General features: G+C 42.8%; 1 protein-coding gene across 10 annotated transcripts in view; it reads right to left on the bottom strand.

The window, feature by feature from the left end:
• Positions 1 to 19,147, bottom strand: part of LOC143037431 (rotatin-like) — a 463,326-nt gene that overhangs the window by 204,383 nt on the left and 239,796 nt on the right. For all 10 annotated transcript variants that reach the window (XM_076205620.1, XM_076205622.1, XM_076205623.1 and 7 more), the window contains 2 exons: positions 17,601 to 17,709; positions 13,193 to 13,398 (listed from right to left, as the gene is read on the bottom strand). In XM_076205620.1, the coding sequence (XP_076061735.1) occupies positions 13,193 to 13,398; positions 17,601 to 17,709 (315 nt within the window). The remainder of the gene's footprint in view (positions 1 to 13,192; positions 13,399 to 17,600; positions 17,710 to 19,147) is intronic.

Here is a 19,147-nt window from a genome sequence, read left to right as displayed (position 1 = left end):
CTCACACATACTACCTCACCTCCCACCCCCCGCACATTCCACCTCATGCAATCACAACATCATCCATATATAACCATTTTCCATTCACCCTGTCTTCTGTCCTCTCCCGTCCTTCCTCAACAGACATTCCCCTCTTCCCCAAAGCCCCCTTCACCCCATCTATCCACCTCATCCTAGGACGTCCCCTCATGTTCACTCCCTCCACATCTGCCTTCCATACATCTTTTACTAGTCTTTCTTCACTCATTCTTTCCATGTGTCCAAACCATCCTAATATTCTTTCATCAACCATATCTCCCAGCTCCTTTTCCACCCCTGTTCTCCTCCTCACTTCCTCATTTCTCACTCTATCTAGCCTAGTAACCCCCATCATACTTCTCAGACACATCATCTCAAACACATTCAAACTCCTTCTCTCTTCTTCTCTTATGTTCCATGTTTCTGCCCCATACAGTGCTGTTGGCACAATCACTCCTTCATACAGTCTCCTCTTAGCATCCATTCCCAAATGCCTATTCCTCATTACACTCTTTAATCCAACAAGACATTTACTCGCTTCTCTCAATCTACATTCTTCCTCCACCTTCATTCCACCTTTTCCTGCCACATTTGCACACAAGTATCTAAAACTATCCACTTCCTCCAGTCGCTCTCCCTTAATGCTCACTTCCAGTCTACTGCCACTTTCACCCCTTATACATCTCATCACCTTACTTTTACCCACATTTATCTTTAGCTTTCTTCTATCACATACTCTCCCAAACTGTCACCAACTTCCTCAATCCCTCCTCTGATCCTGCCAAAAGCGCAGTGTCGTCCGCAAACAACAGCTGGCTCACCTCCCACTTTTCTCCATTTTCTTTAACCATCTCCAATCCCTGACCCACTACCCTTGCATTTACCTCTCGCACCACCCTATCCATGTATAAGTTGAACAGCCAGGGCGACATAACGTATCCTTGATGAAGTCCCACCTTTACCTCGAACCACTCACTCTCTCCATTTCTAATCCTGACACAAGCTCTACTACTCTCATAAAAACTCTTGAGAGCTCCTAGAAGCTTTCCTCCTATCCCGTATATCTGCATAACCTCCCACAGTGCCTTTCTGTCTACCCTATCTTAAGCCTTTTCCAGATCCATAAAAGCCCAAAAAACATCCTTCCCCTTTCCCATAGCTTTCTCACATATCTGTCTTACCACAAAAATCTGATCTACACAACCTCTACCTGTCCTAAATCCACACTGTTCCTCACCAATTACTCCTTCTGTTCCTCTCCTAATCCTCTCAATCAAGATCCTCCCATAAGCCTTCCCATTTACACTTAACAAGCTAATCCCTCTGAAACTACTACATTCACACTTGTCCCCTTTTCCCTTGTAAAGAGGAACTATATAGGCAGTCCTCCAGTCCTCCAGCACTCTACCCTCTCTCCAGCAAACATTAAATAACCTCACAAACCAGTCCACCATCACTGTACCTCCCTTTTTCAGACATTCTGCATGGCATCCATCCAGACCAGGTGCCTTACCTGCTTTCATCATCTTAACAACTGCCTTCACCTCATCCTTCCTTATTTCTCCTCCATTCTCCTCACTCATCACTCTCATTTTCTTAGCATTTCCCACTGCAGCTATCTTTCCTTCCCTATCCTCCTTCACATTTAGCAACTCCCTAAAATATTCAGCTCATCTTCCCCTTACTGCCTTCTCTTCCATTATCATCTCTCCATCTGCACCTTTTACCTTTCCTTCTCTACTTGATTCGCCTCCTCTTCCTCTCTTAATTTCTTTCCAAAACATCTTTTTATTACTTTCAAAATTTTCTGTCATACTCTTACCCCATTTCACGTCTGCTCTCCTCTTTGCATCCTTTCCCTTTTGCTTTACTTCTCTTTTCTTTTCTTTGTACCTCTCATATAACTCCCTCATCCTATTTTGTAACCAATCTGTGAAAGCTCGCTTCTTCTCTTCTACAACCTTCTTTGCTTCCTCATCCCACCATTCACTACCCTTTCTTCTATTTCCCCCTGTCCTTCTTGTTCCACACACCATCCTTGCACACTTTATGACTCCCTCCTTGAACCATCCCCATTCCCCCTCCACACCCAGATCTACTCTATCCTTTACTCCCTCCCACTCCTCCTTCAGCTTCCTTCCATACTCCTTCTCGTTTTCCTCTTCATTCAAAGAGTTCACTCTAAGAACCTCCCTACCTTTTGTCCTTTTCCTCTTTCTCCATCTATCCTCCACTCTCAACTTACCTACCATCAGAAAATGAACTGATATTCCCCACCCTCTCCCCTTAGCACATTTACATCCTTAACCACTTCAGTACGGGACTTAAATCTCGCGGGCAGCAGCCAATGCCAGCCGTACGACGTGTCGTAATAATACTCGCATCATAAAATATAGTCACCGCTTATATCGATTGTTCTCTCTTTCACCCGCGAATTTTGAAAACCACAGAGAATGGGATTCAGGGCGAATTTGGGAGAATGTAAAAACACAGGGGCGACTACAATAAATATAATCAAGACGCCGATATGGCAGCGTCGCGAATCCACTTGCTCCTCATGACGCCTACATGTGCGGCACCGTATGGATGGGGTTAACTCTTCCTGTCATAATTCTATTTACCACTACATAATCCATTAGCGTTCTATCTACCACACTTCTATCCACACCCCTCTCCCATGTGTACTTATGCTTGACTTTCTTCCGAAACACTGTATTTGCTATCATCAACTGTCTTTCTGGACACAATTCCACCATCAACTCTCCACTACGATTCTTTCTTGGAACTCCACATTTCCCAACCACTCCATCGATTGGACCATTTCCTACCCTAGCATTAAGGTCTCCCAGTACTATTACATTAACATTTCTTCCCGAATCCTCTATGCACTCATTTAAATCTATCCAAAAGGCCTCCCTTTCTTCTACACTCTTCTCACTGCCAGGCCCATATGCACTTACAAAGACCCACATCTCCTTTCCCAATTTCACCTTCATCCACATTATCCTTGAGGAAACCTCTTTCCACTCCACTACACGTTTACCTATCTCTTCACTTACTAGAATAGCCACCCCTTCCCTCCCTCGCCCTCTCTTCACTCCTGATAACCTCCCACTTACACTCCCAAACTTACACTCACCCTTCCCTTTCAACTTAGTTTCACTCAAAGCCAACACATCCATCTTTCTTCTCACAAACATACTACCTATCTCTTCCCTTTTACTCTCATCTGTACCACATCCACGCACATTAAAAGACCCAAACCTTAGGGTACTGGTCCGAGAACTTCCAGACCCTCTTATGCCTTCTATTTTTTGTTTAGGAATGTCCCCTGTGGGGCTACAAGGAGAAGGATGCCTAGTCCCAATCCCCGTCCCTTTCTTCTCGCCTCTTATGATCCAAGTGGGAATACTTGGTGGCAGTATTCTTTTCCCCCACCACAGAAAAAGAATACTCAGAGAAATGGTACAGGACAACAACAAGGGGTTGGAGGACAGCATAACGGAGGGACAGTCGTAGTATAAAAATGTCGTCATTTCTCTATGAACAGTTTTCCTCTATCATAGACAAAATGATGTGTGGCTCTGGTCCGTAGGGGCACCCCATATAGACCCTACAGTATCAACTGCATGCTACTTTGCCACAATAACAAGCAGCCAATACCCCAGATGGGGTATTTAGCAACTCCCTACATTATTCTGCCCATCTTCCCCTTACTGCCTTCTCTTCCATTATCATCTCTCCATCTGCACCTTTTACCTTTTCTTCTCTACTTGATTTGCCTCCTCTTCCTCTCTTAATTTCTTTCCAAAACATCTTTTTATTACTTTCAAAATTTTCTGTCATACTCTTACCCCATTTCACATCTGCTATCCTCTTTGCATCCTTTCCCTTTTGCTTTACTTCTCTTTTCTTTTCTTTGTACCTCTCATATGACTCCCTCATCCTATTTTGTAACCAATCTGTGAAAGCTCGCTTCTTCTCTTCTACAACCTTCTTTGCTTCCTCATCCCACCATTCACTACCCTTCCTTCTATTTCCTCCCATCCTTTGTGTTACACATACCATCTCTACACACTTTGTGACTCCCTCCTTGAACCATCCCCATTCCTCCTCCACTCCTAGTTCTACTCTATTCTTCACTCCCTCCCACTCCTCTCTCAGCTTCTTCTTGTACTCCTCCTTCTCCTTCTCATCTAAAGAGTTCACTCTTTTGTTCCTTTCCTCTTTCTCCATCTATCCTACACTCTCAACTTACCTTCCATCAAAAAATGATCTGATATTCCCCCACCCTCTCCCCTTAGCACATGTACATCCTTAACTCTTCCTATCAGTCCTATTTACCACTACATAATTCATCAACGCTCTATCTACCACCCTTCCCTCCACCACCCTCTCCCATGTGTACTTATGCTTGACTTTCTTCCAAAACACTATCATCAACTCTCTAGACACATTTCCACCATCAACTCTCCACTACAATTCTTTCTTGGAACTCCACATTTCCCAACCACTCCATCAATTGGACCATTTCCTACCCTAGCAATAAGGTTTCCCAGTACTATTACGTTGACATTTCTCCCTAAATCATCTATGCACTCATTTAAATCTATCCAAAAGGCCTCCCTTTCTTCTACACTCTTCTCACTGCCAGGCCCATATGCACTTACAAAGACCCACATCTCCTTTCCCAGCTTCACCTTCATCCACATTATCCTTGAGGAAACCTCTTTCCACTCCACTACACGTTTACCTATCTCTTCACTTACTAGAATAGCCACCCCTTCCCTCCCTCGCCCTCTCTTCACTCCTGATAACCTCCCAAACTTACACTCACCCTTCCCTTTCAACTTAGTTTCACTCAAAGCCAACACATCCATCTTTTTTCTCACAAACATACTACCTATCTCTTCCCTTTTACTCTCATCTGTACCACATCCACGCACATTAAAAGACCCAAACCTTAGGGTGCTGGTCCGAAAACTTCCAGACCCTCTTATGCCTTTACTTTTTCGTTTAGGAATGTCCCCTGTGGGGCTACAAGGAGAAGGATGCCTAGTCCCACTCCCCGTCCCTTTCTTCTCGCCTCTTACGATCCAAGTGGAAATACTTGGTGGCATTATTCTTTTCCCCCACAACAGGGAATAAAAAAAAAAAAAAAAAAAAAAAAAAAAAAAAAAAAAAAAAAAAAAAAAAAAAAAAAAAAAAAAAAAAAAAAAAAAAAAAAAAAAAAGACATGATTTTAAAAATAGTTTAGATAATATGAGATATGAAGACGGGACACCACGAGCATAGCTCCCCTTCCCGTAAAATACAACTAGGTAAATACAGACGCTCCTCAACTTATGATTTAGTTGTTCCGAACTGCCGAACGTAACGTGAAAATGAACGTAAGTTGTTACTGTACGTTCCAGTAATGTATGACCGTTCATACTGTACTATACATCCATAAATTCTATTACCGTATCTTATAAAACACCCCTAAATCATTAATTATAAATATAACATTGTAAAATAATAACATTAATTTCAAATGCACACTTTATGACTCCCTCCTTGAACCATCCCCATTCCTCCTCCACACCCAGCTCTACTCTACCCTTTACTCCCTCCCACTCCTCCTTCAGCTTCTTTCCATACTCCTCCTTTTCCTTCTCATTCAAAGAGTTCACTCTAAGAACCTCCCTACCTTTTGTCCCTTTCCTCTTTCTCCACCTATCCTCCACTTTCAACTTACCTTCCACCAGAAAATGATATGATATTCCCCCACCCTCTCCCCTTAGCACATGTGCATCCTTAACTCTTCCTATCATAATCCTATTTACCACTACATAATCCATTAGCGCTCTATCTACCACCCTTCCCTCCACCACCCTCTCCTATGTGTACTTATGCTTGACTTTCTTCCGAAACACTGTATTTGCTATCAACAACTCTCTTTCTAGACACATTTCCACCATCAACTCTCCACTACGATTTTTTCTTGGAACTCCACATTTCCCAACCACTCCATCAATTGGACCATTTCCTACCCTAGCATTAAGGTCTCCAAGTACTATCACATTGACATTTCTCCCTAAATCCTCTATGCACTCATTTAGATCTATCCAAAAAGCCTCCCTTTCTTCTACACTCTTCTCACTGCCAGGCCCATATGCACTTACAAAGACCCACATCTCCTTCCCCAGTTTCACCTTCATCCACATTATCCTTGAGGAAACCTCCTTCCACTCCACTACCCGTTTACCTATCTCTTCACTTACTAGAATGGCCACCCCTTCCCTCCCTCGCCCTCTCTTCACTCCTGATAACCTCCCACTTACACTCCCAAACTTACACTCACCCTTCCCTTTCAACTTAGTTTCACTCAAAGCCAACACATCCATCTTTCTTCTCACAAACATACTACCTATCTCTTCCCTTTTACTCCCATCTGTACCACATCCACGCACATTAAAAGACCCAAACCTTAGGGTGCTGGTCCGAGGCTTTCCAGCCCCTCTTATGCCTTCTTTTCTTTTTTAAGGAATTTCCCCTGTGGGGCTACAAGGAGAAGGATGTCTAGTCCCAATCCCCGTCCCTTTCTTCTCGCCTCTTACGATCCAAGTGGGAATACTTGGTGGCAGTATTCTTTTCCCCCACCACAGGGAATTCCCCCATCACAGAAAAGGAATACTCAGAGAATGGTACAGGACAGCAACAAGGGGTTGGAGGACAGCATAACGGAGGGACAGTCGTAGTATAAAAGTGTCATCATTTCTTTATGATCAGAGTTTTCCTCTATCATAGACAAAATGATGTGTGGCTCTGGTCCGTAGGGGTGCCCCATATAGACCCTAAAGTATCAACTGCATGCTACTTTGCCACAATAACAAGCAGCCAATACCCCAGACGGGGACGTGTGCAAGGATGGTGTGTGGAACAAGGACAGGGGGAAATAGAAGAAAGGGTAGTGAATGGTGGGATGAGGAAACAAAAAAGGTTGTAGAAGAGAAGAAGCGAGCTTTCACAGATTGGTTACAAAATAGGATGAGGGAGTCACATGAGAGGTACAAAGAAAAGAAAAGAGAAGTAAAGCAAAAGGTAAAGGTTGCAAAGAGGAGAGCAGATGTGAAATGGGGTATGAGTATGACAGAAAATTTTGGAAGTAATAAAAAGATGTTTTGGAAAGAAATTAAGAGAGGAAGAGGAGGCGAATCAAGTAGAGAAGAAAAGGTAAAAGGTGCAGATGGAGAGATGATAATGGAAGATAAGGCAGTTAGGGGAAGATGGGCAGAATATTTTAGGGAATTACTTAATGTGAAGGAGGATAGGGAAGGAAAGATTGCTGCAGTGGGAAGTGCGAAGAAAATGAGAGTGATGAATGAGGAGAATGGAGGAGAAATAAGGAAGGATGAGGTGAAGGCAGTTGTTAAGATGATGAAAGCAGGTAAGGCACCTGGTCTGGATGGATGCCATGCGGAATGTCTGAAAAAGGGAGGTACAGTGATGGTGGACTGGTTGGTGAGGTTATTTAATGTTTGTTGGAGAGAGGGTAGAGTGCCGGAGGACTGGAGGAGTGCGTGTATAGTTCCTCTTTACAAGGGAAAAGGGGACAAGTGTGAATGTAGTAGTTTCAGAGGGATTAGCTTGTTGAGTGTAGTTGGGAAGGCTTATGGGAGGATCTTGGTTGAGAGGATTAGGAGAGGAACAGAAGGAGTAATTGGTGAGGAACAGTGTGGATTTAGGACAGGTAGAGGTTGTGTAGATCAGATCTTTGTGGTAAGACAGATATGTGAGAAAGCTATAGGAAAGGGGAAGGATGTTTTTTGGGCTTTTATGGATCTGGAAAAGGCTTATGATAGGGTAGACAGAAAGGCACTGTGGGAGGTTATGAAGATATACGGGATAGGAGGAAAGCTTCTAGGAGCTCTCAAGAGTTTTTATGAGAATAGTAGAGCTTGTGTCAGGATTGGAAATGGAGAGAGTGAGTGGTTTGAAGTAAAGGTGGGACTTCGTCAAGGATGCGTTATGTCACCCTGGCTGTTCAACTTATACATGGATGGGGTGGTGCGAGAGGTAAATGCAAGGGTAGTGGGTCAGGGATTGGAGATGGTTAAAGAAAATGGAGAAAAGTGGGAGGTGAGCCAGTTGTTGTTTGCGGACGACACTGCGCTTGTGGCAGGATCGGAGGAGGGATTGAGGAAGTTGGTGACAGAGTTTGGGAGAGTATGTGATAGAAGAAAGCTAAAGATAAATGTGGGTAAAAGTAAGGTGATGAGATGTACAAGGAGTGAAAGTGGCAGTAGACTGGAAGTGAGCATTATGGGAGAGCAACTGGAGGAAGTGGATAGTTTTAGATACTTGTGTGCAAATGTGGCAGGGAAAGGTGGAGTGAAAGTGGAGGTAGAATGTAGATTGAGAGAAGCGAGTAAATGCCTTGGTGGATTAAAGAGTGTAATGAGGAATAGACATTTGGGAATGGATGCTAAGAGGAGACTGTATGAAGGAGTGATTGTGCCAACAGCACTGTATGGGGCAGAAACATGGAACATAAGAGAAGAAGAGAGGAGTTTGAATGTGTTTGAGATGATGTGTCTGAGAAGTATGATGGGGGTTACTAGGCTAGATAGAGTGAGAAATGATGAGGTGAGGAGGAGAACGGGGTTGGAAAGGGAGCTGGGAGATAGGGTTGATGAAAGAATATTAGGATGGTTTGGACACATGGAAAGAATGAGTGAAGAAAGACTAGTAAAAGAGGTGTGGAAGGCAGATGTGGAGGCAGTGAACATGAGGGGACGTCCTAGGATGAGGTGGATGGATGGGGTGAAGGGGGCTTTGGGGAAGAGGGGAATGTCTGTTGAGGAAGGACAGGAGAGGACAGAAGACAGGGGTGAATGGAGAATGGTTGTATATGGATGATGTTGGGATAGCATGAGGTGGAATGTGCGGGGGGATGGGGGGTGAGGTAGTATGTGTGAGCAAAATTTTACGCAGCCCGAAGGGATTTCTCCCCGTCCTCTCACTTTATGCAATGGGGGGACGGAGAGGTGGGGTCGCCGCTTTAATGAAGCGGCCTTGCTATGGATGTGCTGTGTCTTGCGACACTGCTTCTGACCCAGGGCAATGGACAAGGTGCAGGGATGACCCGTCATTCAGGAGGTGCTAAGATAAGAGGGAGGGTGGAGGGATGTGGAGTGTATTCAGGGATGGAATGGGTGGGAATGATTTTATGCCTTTTTCTTTTTGGCTACCCCCCTTGTATGGAATTTCAAATTAATTAAATTCAAGCAACATAAAATGAGATGGTGGAGGAGAAGGAGGAGGAGGAGGAGGAGGAGGAGGAGGAGGAGGAGGGGGCAAGGCACGTTCAGTCTGTCGTTTGTGCCATGTAAAGAATAGACGCAGTGTCATGCATAAGTATAGTTTGAACGTCTCATACTACGGAGAGCGCACTAAACTAAAAAATTCACTAAAAAAAAAAAAAAAAAAAAAAAAAAAACGTAAAGTCGAAAAAACGTAAAACGAATGAACGTAAGTAGAGGAACATCTGTACATATACACACACACACACAGAGTGGAGCAAGAGATGGGAAGTAGAATTCAACATCGAGAAGTGCAGTATAATCGAATTTGGCAAAAAGCAAAAATAGAATATCAGGACAGTATGAAATTAATGAAAAAAAAGTAAAGAAAGTAGATTCAGAAAGGGACCTAGGAGTAATCCTTGGAACCAAGGAGGTAAAGAAGGCAGGATGCAAAAAAGATTTGGGGGTAATTATCACAAACGACTTGTCCTATGATAAACAAATTAACAAAATTGTCAGGGAGGCTTACAGCTTGCTAAGATCAATAAAAGTGGCATTTGCATACTTGGACGAAGACATGATAAAAAAGAATATTGGTTACATTGATAAGGCCTAGACTAGAGTATGCGGTGACATTGTGGTCACCCAGTACCAAAAAGAATATAAAGAAAGTAGAAAGAATCCAGAGAGCAGCAACAAAAATGGCACTTGCACTTGCAAACCTATCATATGAGGAGAGATTGGCTAAACTGGAGTTACCGACGCTATAGCAAAGAAGAGAGAGAGGTGACCATCAACATAATCATGAAAGGCACAGAGATACTTAATAGAGATGACTTACTAAACTGGGACAAGAGAAACACAAGAGGACATGGAAAGAAAATAAAAAACATAGCTACAGAAGAGAACTGAAGAAAAACAGTTTTCCACATAGAGTAGTGGACACTTGGAACAAACTGGATAATGAAATAGTATGCACAAAAACCATTCATGAGTTTAAAAGCAAACTAGACACTGCAAGATACAAAGGCAGGACACCACGAGCATAGCTCCCCTTCCCGCAAAATACAACTAGGTAAATACACACACACACACACACAGATGATGCAAAATTACTTAAGAAGGTAAAAACGGAAGAGGACTGCAACTCATTGCAACAAGATCTGGACACAATATGGAATTAGACTCAAAAGTGGGAAGTAAAATTCAATATTAAGAAATGCAGTATAATGGAATTTGGAAAGAGTAGAAACAGAATATCAAAAGATTACAGAATTGGGGAAGAAAAAATAAAATAAAAAAAACTATGAAAAAGATCTTGGAGTGATGATTGGAAAGGACATGAAACCAGATAAGCATATAAATAAGATGTTCGGAGAAACCTACAACTTATTGAGAGCAATCAAAGTGGCATTTACTTATATGGACGAAGAAATGATAAGGAAAATACTAATTACACTAATAAGACCAAAACTTGAGTACGCAGCATCACTTTGGACACCCAGTACCAAAAAGAATATTAAGAAACTAGAAAGATTACAAAGATCGACAACCAAACTAGCACCGACACTCGCCGAACTAACATATGAGCAAAGACTATCCAAATTGAACCTACCAACTCTGGAACAAAGAAGAGAATGAGGAGATTTGCTAACTATCTACAGAATAATGAAAGGAATGGAAGTTTTAGACAGGAACGACCTATTAGTGTGGGAAAATGGTAAAACAAGAGGACAAGGAAAAAAATCGAAAAAGGATAGTTATAGAAAAAACTTGAAAAGGAACAGTTTCCCACACAGAGCGATAAATACATGGAACAAATTAGACAACAAAACAGTATGTGCTAACACTATACAAGATTTTAAGATAAAACTTGATGCGGAGAGATACAAAGACGGGTCACCACGAGCATAGCTCCCCTCCCGTATATTATAACTAGGTAAATAAATACACACACAGAGTGGAGCAAGAGATGGGAAGTAGAATTCAACATCAAGAAGTGCAGTATAATCGAATTTGGGAAAAGCAAAAATAGAATATCAGGACAGTATGAAATTAATGAAAAAGAAGTAAAGAAAGTAGATTCAGAGAGGGACCTAGGAGTAATCATCACCAAAAACATGTCACCAGATAAACATATAAATAAAATAGTCAGAGAAACATACAATTTGTTCAATAAAGGTGGCTCTTAAATACCTGGATAAGGAAATGATAAAAAAAAATATTACAAACACTGATAAGGCCAAAACTGGAATATGCAAAGCTGATATGGTCACCCAGTACAAAAAAGAATATAAGAAAATTAGAAAGAATACAAAGAGCAACGACAAAGATGGCCCCAACACTTTCAAACTTGACATATGAACAAAGACTGGCCAAACTGGAATTGCCGACCCTGGAACAAAGGAGAGAATGAGGGGACATACTAACCATCTACAGGATTATGAAAGGAAAGGAATGCCTTAATAGAGAGGACTTATTAAAAAGGGACAGAGGAAAAACAAGAGGTCATGAAATGAAACTCAAAAAGGACAGCTACTGAAGAGAACTGAAAAAGCACAGCTTCCCACACAGGGTGATAGACATATGTAACAAATTGGATGAAGAAATAGTGTGTGCAAACACCATACAAGAATTTAAGAACAAACTTGCTCTTGTGAGATACAAAAACAGGTCACCACGAGCATAGCTCCCCTTCCCGTAAAATACAACTAGGTAAATACAAAAGAGAGGAATGTATGTTGGGGACAGACAGGAGAGGAAAGAAGAGTGAATGGAGAAGGGTTGTGTATGGATGATGCTGTGATGCATGAGGGGGTGGGGGATGGGGGGGTGAATGAGTATGTATGAGAAATAAATTGAAGCAGCCCGGAAGGATTTCTCCCTGTCTTCTCCTTTTTTGCATAAGGGAACGGAGAGGGGGATCACCGAATTAATGAAGCGGCCTTGCTGTGGATGTCCTGTGTCTTGCAACACTCCTTCTGACCCAGGGCAGTGGACGGGATGCAGGGATGACCCGTCATCCAGGAGAAGCCCAAATGTGAGGGAGGGAAGAGGGTGGAGGGGAATGGAGTATATGATCCAATAAATTGCTGAATAACCACAAAGGAAACAGGAAAAGAAAACTAAAATTCCCAAGCACTTTCGTGATATTTCACATCTTCAGGGGAATATCATGAAAGCGCTTGGGAATTTTAGTTTTCTTTTCCAGTTTCCTTTGTGGTTATTCAGCAATATATATATATATATATATATATACATACAAGTGGTTAATGCACCAAAATCTGGACATCCTTGAACACATGGAAAGAATGAGTGAAGAAAGATTAGCAAAAGCGATATGGAGGGCAGAGGTGGGTGTACTGAACTTGAGGAGATGACCTAGGTTGAGATGGATGGAAGGGGTGAAAAGGGACATTGAGCAAGAGGGGAATGTCTGTTGACCAAGGAAGGGAAATGGTATTGGGTAGGGATGAGTGGAGAATGGCTGTGTATGGATGATACTTTGATACAAGGAAGGGAGGGAGTAGAGACTGGGTGTTGCCATGTAAGTGAAGAGGCCCTGCTGTGAATATACTGTGCACTCCTGCATTACTTCCAACCCAGGCAGTCGGTAGGAGACAAAGATGACCCATCATCCATAAGAAGCTATGATAAGAGGGAAACAAGGGTGGTGGATGGGAGTGGAATGGGTGGGAGTGGGTACATGCCTTTGGCTTGGCTACCTTCCTTATAAGGGTGAAGGAGCCCTTGACATTTGGATAGTATACTTTTATTTATTCATTTATTTATCTATTTATTTTTCTATTTTTTTTTTGTCTTTCTGTCACTCTTCAAAACATGCAGATGGAAAAAAAAAAAAAAAAAAAATGTAATAGTATACCTACCTGAGAGCAGCTCCCCACACTCCACCAGACACATGTGAGAGGCCATTATAGAGCCACACACGTCCTTTCCCTGTGCAAGCAATACTAGCAGCCAAGGAGAGTCCTGCAGCAGCCACAAGACAGTCGCGGTAAACCCAGACTGACACCATCCAGGAGAGAGATGTGGATGAGTCTGCCTCTAGTGCTTCATGCCATTTCTTGACCAACTATGAAAAAAATAAATAAATAAATAAATAAAAAATAAAATAATAATGAGGTATTACACCAGTTGTACCTTTGAAGACAAGACCACAATATAAAAAGATATTAGAGCTATATTTATTGTAAGGTTGCTGATTAGAAGTTCAAAAGACATTTTGAATTATATATTTTATGAACCACCAGCAGTTATAACTTCCTCCATGAGGATTATGGCATTGGTCAAAAGACATCTAAGAGAAAGAGAGATAACTAGCTCAAAATGTATTTTGAATTTTCAATCAGCAACCTTACAAATGCCTAAAAGCTTGTCATTGTTGCTGTTGATTTTCTCAAATCATATGTATATACACAGGGTATTTGGGATAAATTTGACACTTTTTCAGAAAGGAAAGAAGAATGTCATATCTTGGCCAAAAATTGATGTATTCTCAAAATTCCAAGTGCATCTCTTTGAGGATCTTTTGCCAAATATAGCTCACTCAAAGTAGCCACCCAGAGCCTCCACCATGGCCTCCAGGCTGGACCTGAACCTGCAGCACATGGCCTTCACAGTGTCCTTCAAGAGATGCCTGAACACCAGTTTGATCCTGGCAATCAGCTTGTCCTTGGTGTTGTAGGCACAATTGTCTTTTTCAACTGTGCCCCACACATAAAAGTCCATGGGTTGCAATCAGGCGAGTTGGAAGGCCAGATGTTGGGACTGGTGAAGTCATAGTTCTCAGACAGCCACTTCTGGGTTTTCCCAGAGGTGTGACACAGAGCTGAGTCCTGCTGCCACATGTATGGTCTTCCCACAGCCACCCTCTCCACCCAGCACTTGACAACAGTGGACAGCAACTCAACATAGCCATCTGAAGTGAGTCTGAGTTCCTCTTCAAAGATGTGGGGCAGCATGACGTGGCCTTCACTGGAAACACACCCAAAGACCATCACAGTTTGAGGGAACTTGGTCTTCATAAAGTGTGGACTGTAGGCTAGCCACCTGCTGTTCTGTGCATTGTGCAACTGGTCCTGGCAGAATTTCTTATCATCTGAGAAGAACCAGAGCATTCCTGTCTTAACTAGGTGTTTGACCTTGTTGAATTTCTTGGCTTTTTTGAGGCAGTTCTCTTGGGCCTTGGCAGTGAATAGTAGGCCTTTGCACCTCTTGTATGAGGGGTAGCGAAGATCCTCATACAGCAATTTCTTCAAAGTTGCCACTCTGATGCCCATGTCTCTCATCAAGGTCCGCAATGCCTTGCCTGGATCTTGCCGCACCTTTTTTGCAGCTTCTCGATGAATTTCGTTGTGCAGAAAGAGCCAGAACGCCTGCTATGATCCTTCCTCCTAGCCACTGCTTCCACATTTCTGTCGCAATTCTCCAGCTCACATCTGATGGCCTTCACAGTATTCAAGAGCACTGAGGTGCAGCTAAGATTTCTGAATTTTTGAATACGGCAGGAATCATCATGATGCAGGTCACTCTCTTCCAATATTCCAGTGCTTTCCAGTTGTCCATGCTCTCTAGCTCTCACACTTACCAATAGTACACAGAATCAGCTATCTATTGCACTTTACCGCTATTAAATCCTTCATATGGTTCTGAAATGATAGAAGATAAAAAAATTATCAAATTTATCCCAAACACTGTGTGTGTGTGTATATATATACATATACATACATACATACACCAAAGGCTTTTTCCCCTTACATGGGGGGGGGGGGTTAGTCAAAAAGAAAAAGGCATAGAAACCACTCCCACCCATTCCATTCCCTACATATTCCACTCCCCTCCACCCTCCTCCCTCCCTCTTATCTTGGCACCTCCTGGATGATGGGTCATCCCTGCATCCTGTCCACTGCCCTGGGTCAGAAGCAGTGTCGCAAGACACAGCACATCCACAGCAATGCCGCTTCATAAATTTGGCGACCCCCCTTTCCGTCCCCTCATGCAGAAAAGGAGAAGACGAAGAGAAATTCCTTTGGGCTGCATCAAATTTTTTCTCATACATACTTCCTCACCCCTTGTACATCTCATCACCTTACTTTTTCCCACATTTATCTTCAGCTTCCTTTTTTCACACACTTTCTCAAACTCTGTCACTAACTTCCTCAATCCCTCCTCTGATCCTGATACAAGCACAGTGTCGTCAGCAAACAACGACTGGCTTATTTCCCACTTTTCTCCATTTTCTTTAACCATCTCCAACCCCTGACCCACTACCCTTGCATTTACCTCTCGCACCACCCCATCCATGTATAGATTGAGCGGCCAGGGCGACATAACACATCCCTGATGAAGTCCCACCTCTACCTCAAACCACTCACTCTCTCCATTTCTAATCCTAACACAAGCAATACTAATCTTGTAAAAACTCTTGACTGCTCTTAACAGCTTTCCTCCTATCCCATATATCTGCAGTGCCTCCCACAGTGTCTTCCTGTCTATCCTGTCATAAGCCTTTTCCAAATCCATAAAAGCCCAAAGACACCCTTACCTTTTCATATAGCTTTCTCACATATCTGTCTTACCACAAAAATCTGATCTACACATCCCCTACCTAAAACCACACTGTTCCTCACCAATTACTCCCTCTGTTCCTCTCCTAATCCTCTCAATCAAGACCCTCCCATAAGCCTTCCCAACTACTCAACAACCTTATCCCTCTGAAACTACTACACTCACACTTGTCCCCTTTTCCTTTGTAAAGTGGAACTATACAGGCACTCCTCCAATCCTCCGGCACTCTACCCTCTCTTAAACAAACACCAGCCAGTCCACCATCACTGTACCTCCTTTCTTCAGACATTCTGCATGGCATCCATCCAACCCAGGTGCCTTACCTGCTCTCATCATCTTAACAGCTGCTTTCACTTCATCCTTCCCTATTTCTCTTCCATTTTCCTCACTCATCACGGTCATTTTCTTAGCGCTTCCCACTGCAACTACCTTTCCCTCCCTATCCTTCACACTTAGCAACTCCCTAAAATACTCTGCCCATCTTCCTCTCACTGCCTTCTCTTCCATTATCATCTCTCCATCTGCACCTTTTACCTTTTCTTCTCTACTTGATTCACCTCCTCTTCCTCTTTTAATTTCCTTCCAAAACATCTTTTTATTAATTTCAAATTTTTCTGCCATACTCCTACCGCATTTCACATCTGCTCTCCTCTTTGCTTCCTTTATCTTATGCTTAACTTCCTTTCTCTTTACTTTGTACCTCTCATACGATTCCCTCGTCCTAATTTGTATCCAATCTATGAATGCCTGCTTCTTCTCTTCTACACCCTTCTTCGCTGCCTCATCCCACCACTCACTACCCTTCCTTCTATTTCCTCCCACCCTCCTTGTTTCAAACACCATCTTTGCACACCTTATGACTCCCTCCTTGAACCATCCCCATTCCTCCTCCACTCCGAGTTCTACTCTATCCTTCACTCCCTCCCACTCCTCTATCAGCTTCTTCTTACTCATTCTCCTTTTCTTTCTCATTTAAGCAGTTTACTCTAAGTACCTCCCTACCTTCTGCCCTTTTCCTCTTTCTCCACCTATTCTCCACTCTCAATTTACCTTCCACCAGGAAATGATCTGATATTCCCCCATTCTCTCCCCTTAGAACATGTACATCTTTAACTCTTCCTACCATACTCCTGGTCACCACTATGTAGTCCATTAACGCTCTATCTGCCACCCTTCCATCCACCACCCTCTCCCATGTGCACTTATGCTTGACTTGCTTCCTAAACACTGTATCTGCTATCATCAACTCTCTTTCAAGACACATCTCCACCATCAATTCTCCACTACAATTTTTACCTGTAACTCCATACTTCCCAATCACTCTATCTATTGGTTCATTTCCTACTCTAGCAGGTCTCCCAATACAACTACATTGACATTTCTCCCTAATCGTTCTGTGCACTCATTTATATCTACCCAAAAAGTCTCCCTTTCCTCTACACTCTTCTCACTACCAGGCCCATACGCACTTACAAAAACCCAAATCTCCCTTCCCAGTTTCACCTTCATCTACATCAACCTTGATGAAACCTCTTCTACTCCACAACATGTTTACTTATCTCTTCACCTACTAGTATAACCACCCCTTATCTCCCTCATCCCCTCTTCACTCCTGAGTACCTCCCAACTACACTCCCAAACTCACACTCGCCCTTCCCTTTCATATATATATTTATATCATCATCATTACATTTCAATAGCACTTACTGCATTATTCATTATCTGGGTGATGATAACAGTAGCATGCAACGTGACACCTCGACCCATATAGGAATTCAGGGCACTTCCTCGGCCAACATGAAACACATCAATGATTCTGTTGAAAAGAACAAAAAAATATATATATGTATATATACATATATATATAATAATAATACATACATATACCAAAGGCTTTCTCCCCTTTACAAGGGAGGTAACCATAATAATAATAATAATGATACATACATACATACATATACCAAGGCTTTTTTCCCCCTTACCAGGGAGGTAGCCAAAAAGGACAAGGCATAAAATCATTCCCACCCATTCCATCCCCGAAAACACTCCACACCCCTCCACCCTCCCTCCCATCTTAGCACCTCCTAGATGACGGGTCATCCCTGCACCCTGTCCACTGCCCTGGGTTAGAAGCAGTGTCGCAAGACACAGCACATCCACAGCAAGGCTGCTTCATTAAATCAGCGACCCCCCCTCTCCGTCCCCCCCACATAAAGGAGAGGACGGGGAGAAATCCCTTCGGGCTGTGTCAAAATTTTTGCTCACACACATTACCTCACCCCCCATTCCACCTCATGCATCACAACATTTTCCATATACAACCATTCTCCATTCACCCCTGTCTTCTGTCCTCTCCCATCCTTCCTCAACAGACATTCCCCTCTTCCCCAAAGCCCCCTTCACCCCATCCATCCATCTCATCCTAGGACGTCCCCTCATGTTCACTCCCCCCACATCTGCCTTCCATACCTCCTTTACTAGTCTTTCTTCACTCATTCTTTCCATGTGTCCAAACCATCCTAATACTCTTTCATCAACCCTATCTCCCAACTCCCTTTCCACCCCTGTTCTCCTCCTCACCTCCTCATTTCTCACTCTATCCAGCCTAGTAACCCCCATCATACTTCTCAGACACTTCATCTCAAACACATTCAAGTTCCTTCTCTCTTCCTCTCTTATGTTCCATGTTTCTGCTCCATACAGTGCTGTTGTAATAATAATGATAATAATAATAAATAACACTGGGCTGCATCAAAAATGCAACATAAATGACAGTATCATTTTCTAGAACAATTTTTCGTGCTGATCACGGTGGTAGTAGTCATTTTGCTCCAAAAGTTCTAGTTTATGTGTTACAGCATATGTCCTAGTGTAGTGTTTTGTTAATCTGCGCCAGATTTGTGGCGCCTTACGTTAATTAGTCGAGTGTTGTAGGTGTTAGGTTTAATCTATTAATTGTACATACATACATACATATACCAAGGCTTTTTCCCCCTTACAAGGGGGATAGCCAAAAAGGAAAAGGCATAAAATCATTCCCACCCATTCCATCCCTGAATACACTCCACACCCCTCCACCCTCCCTCTTATCTTAGCACCTCCTGAATGACGGGTCATCCCTGCACCTTGTCCACTGCCCTGGGTCAGAAGCAGTGTCGCAAGACACAGCACATCCACAGTAAGGCCGCTTCATTAAATCGGCGACCCCCCCCTCTATTAATTGTGATTATCAATTTAATTAATATATATGCTTA

Source organism: Oratosquilla oratoria, chromosome 22, assembly GCF_046742065.1.
Source record: "Oratosquilla oratoria isolate Oo_2021 chromosome 22, ASM4674206v1, whole genome shotgun sequence".
NCBI lineage: Eukaryota > Metazoa > Arthropoda > Malacostraca > Stomatopoda > Squillidae > Oratosquilla > Oratosquilla oratoria.
The sequence above is the reverse complement of the archived record's forward strand: the minus strand, read 5'-3'. Positions and strand labels throughout refer to the sequence as shown.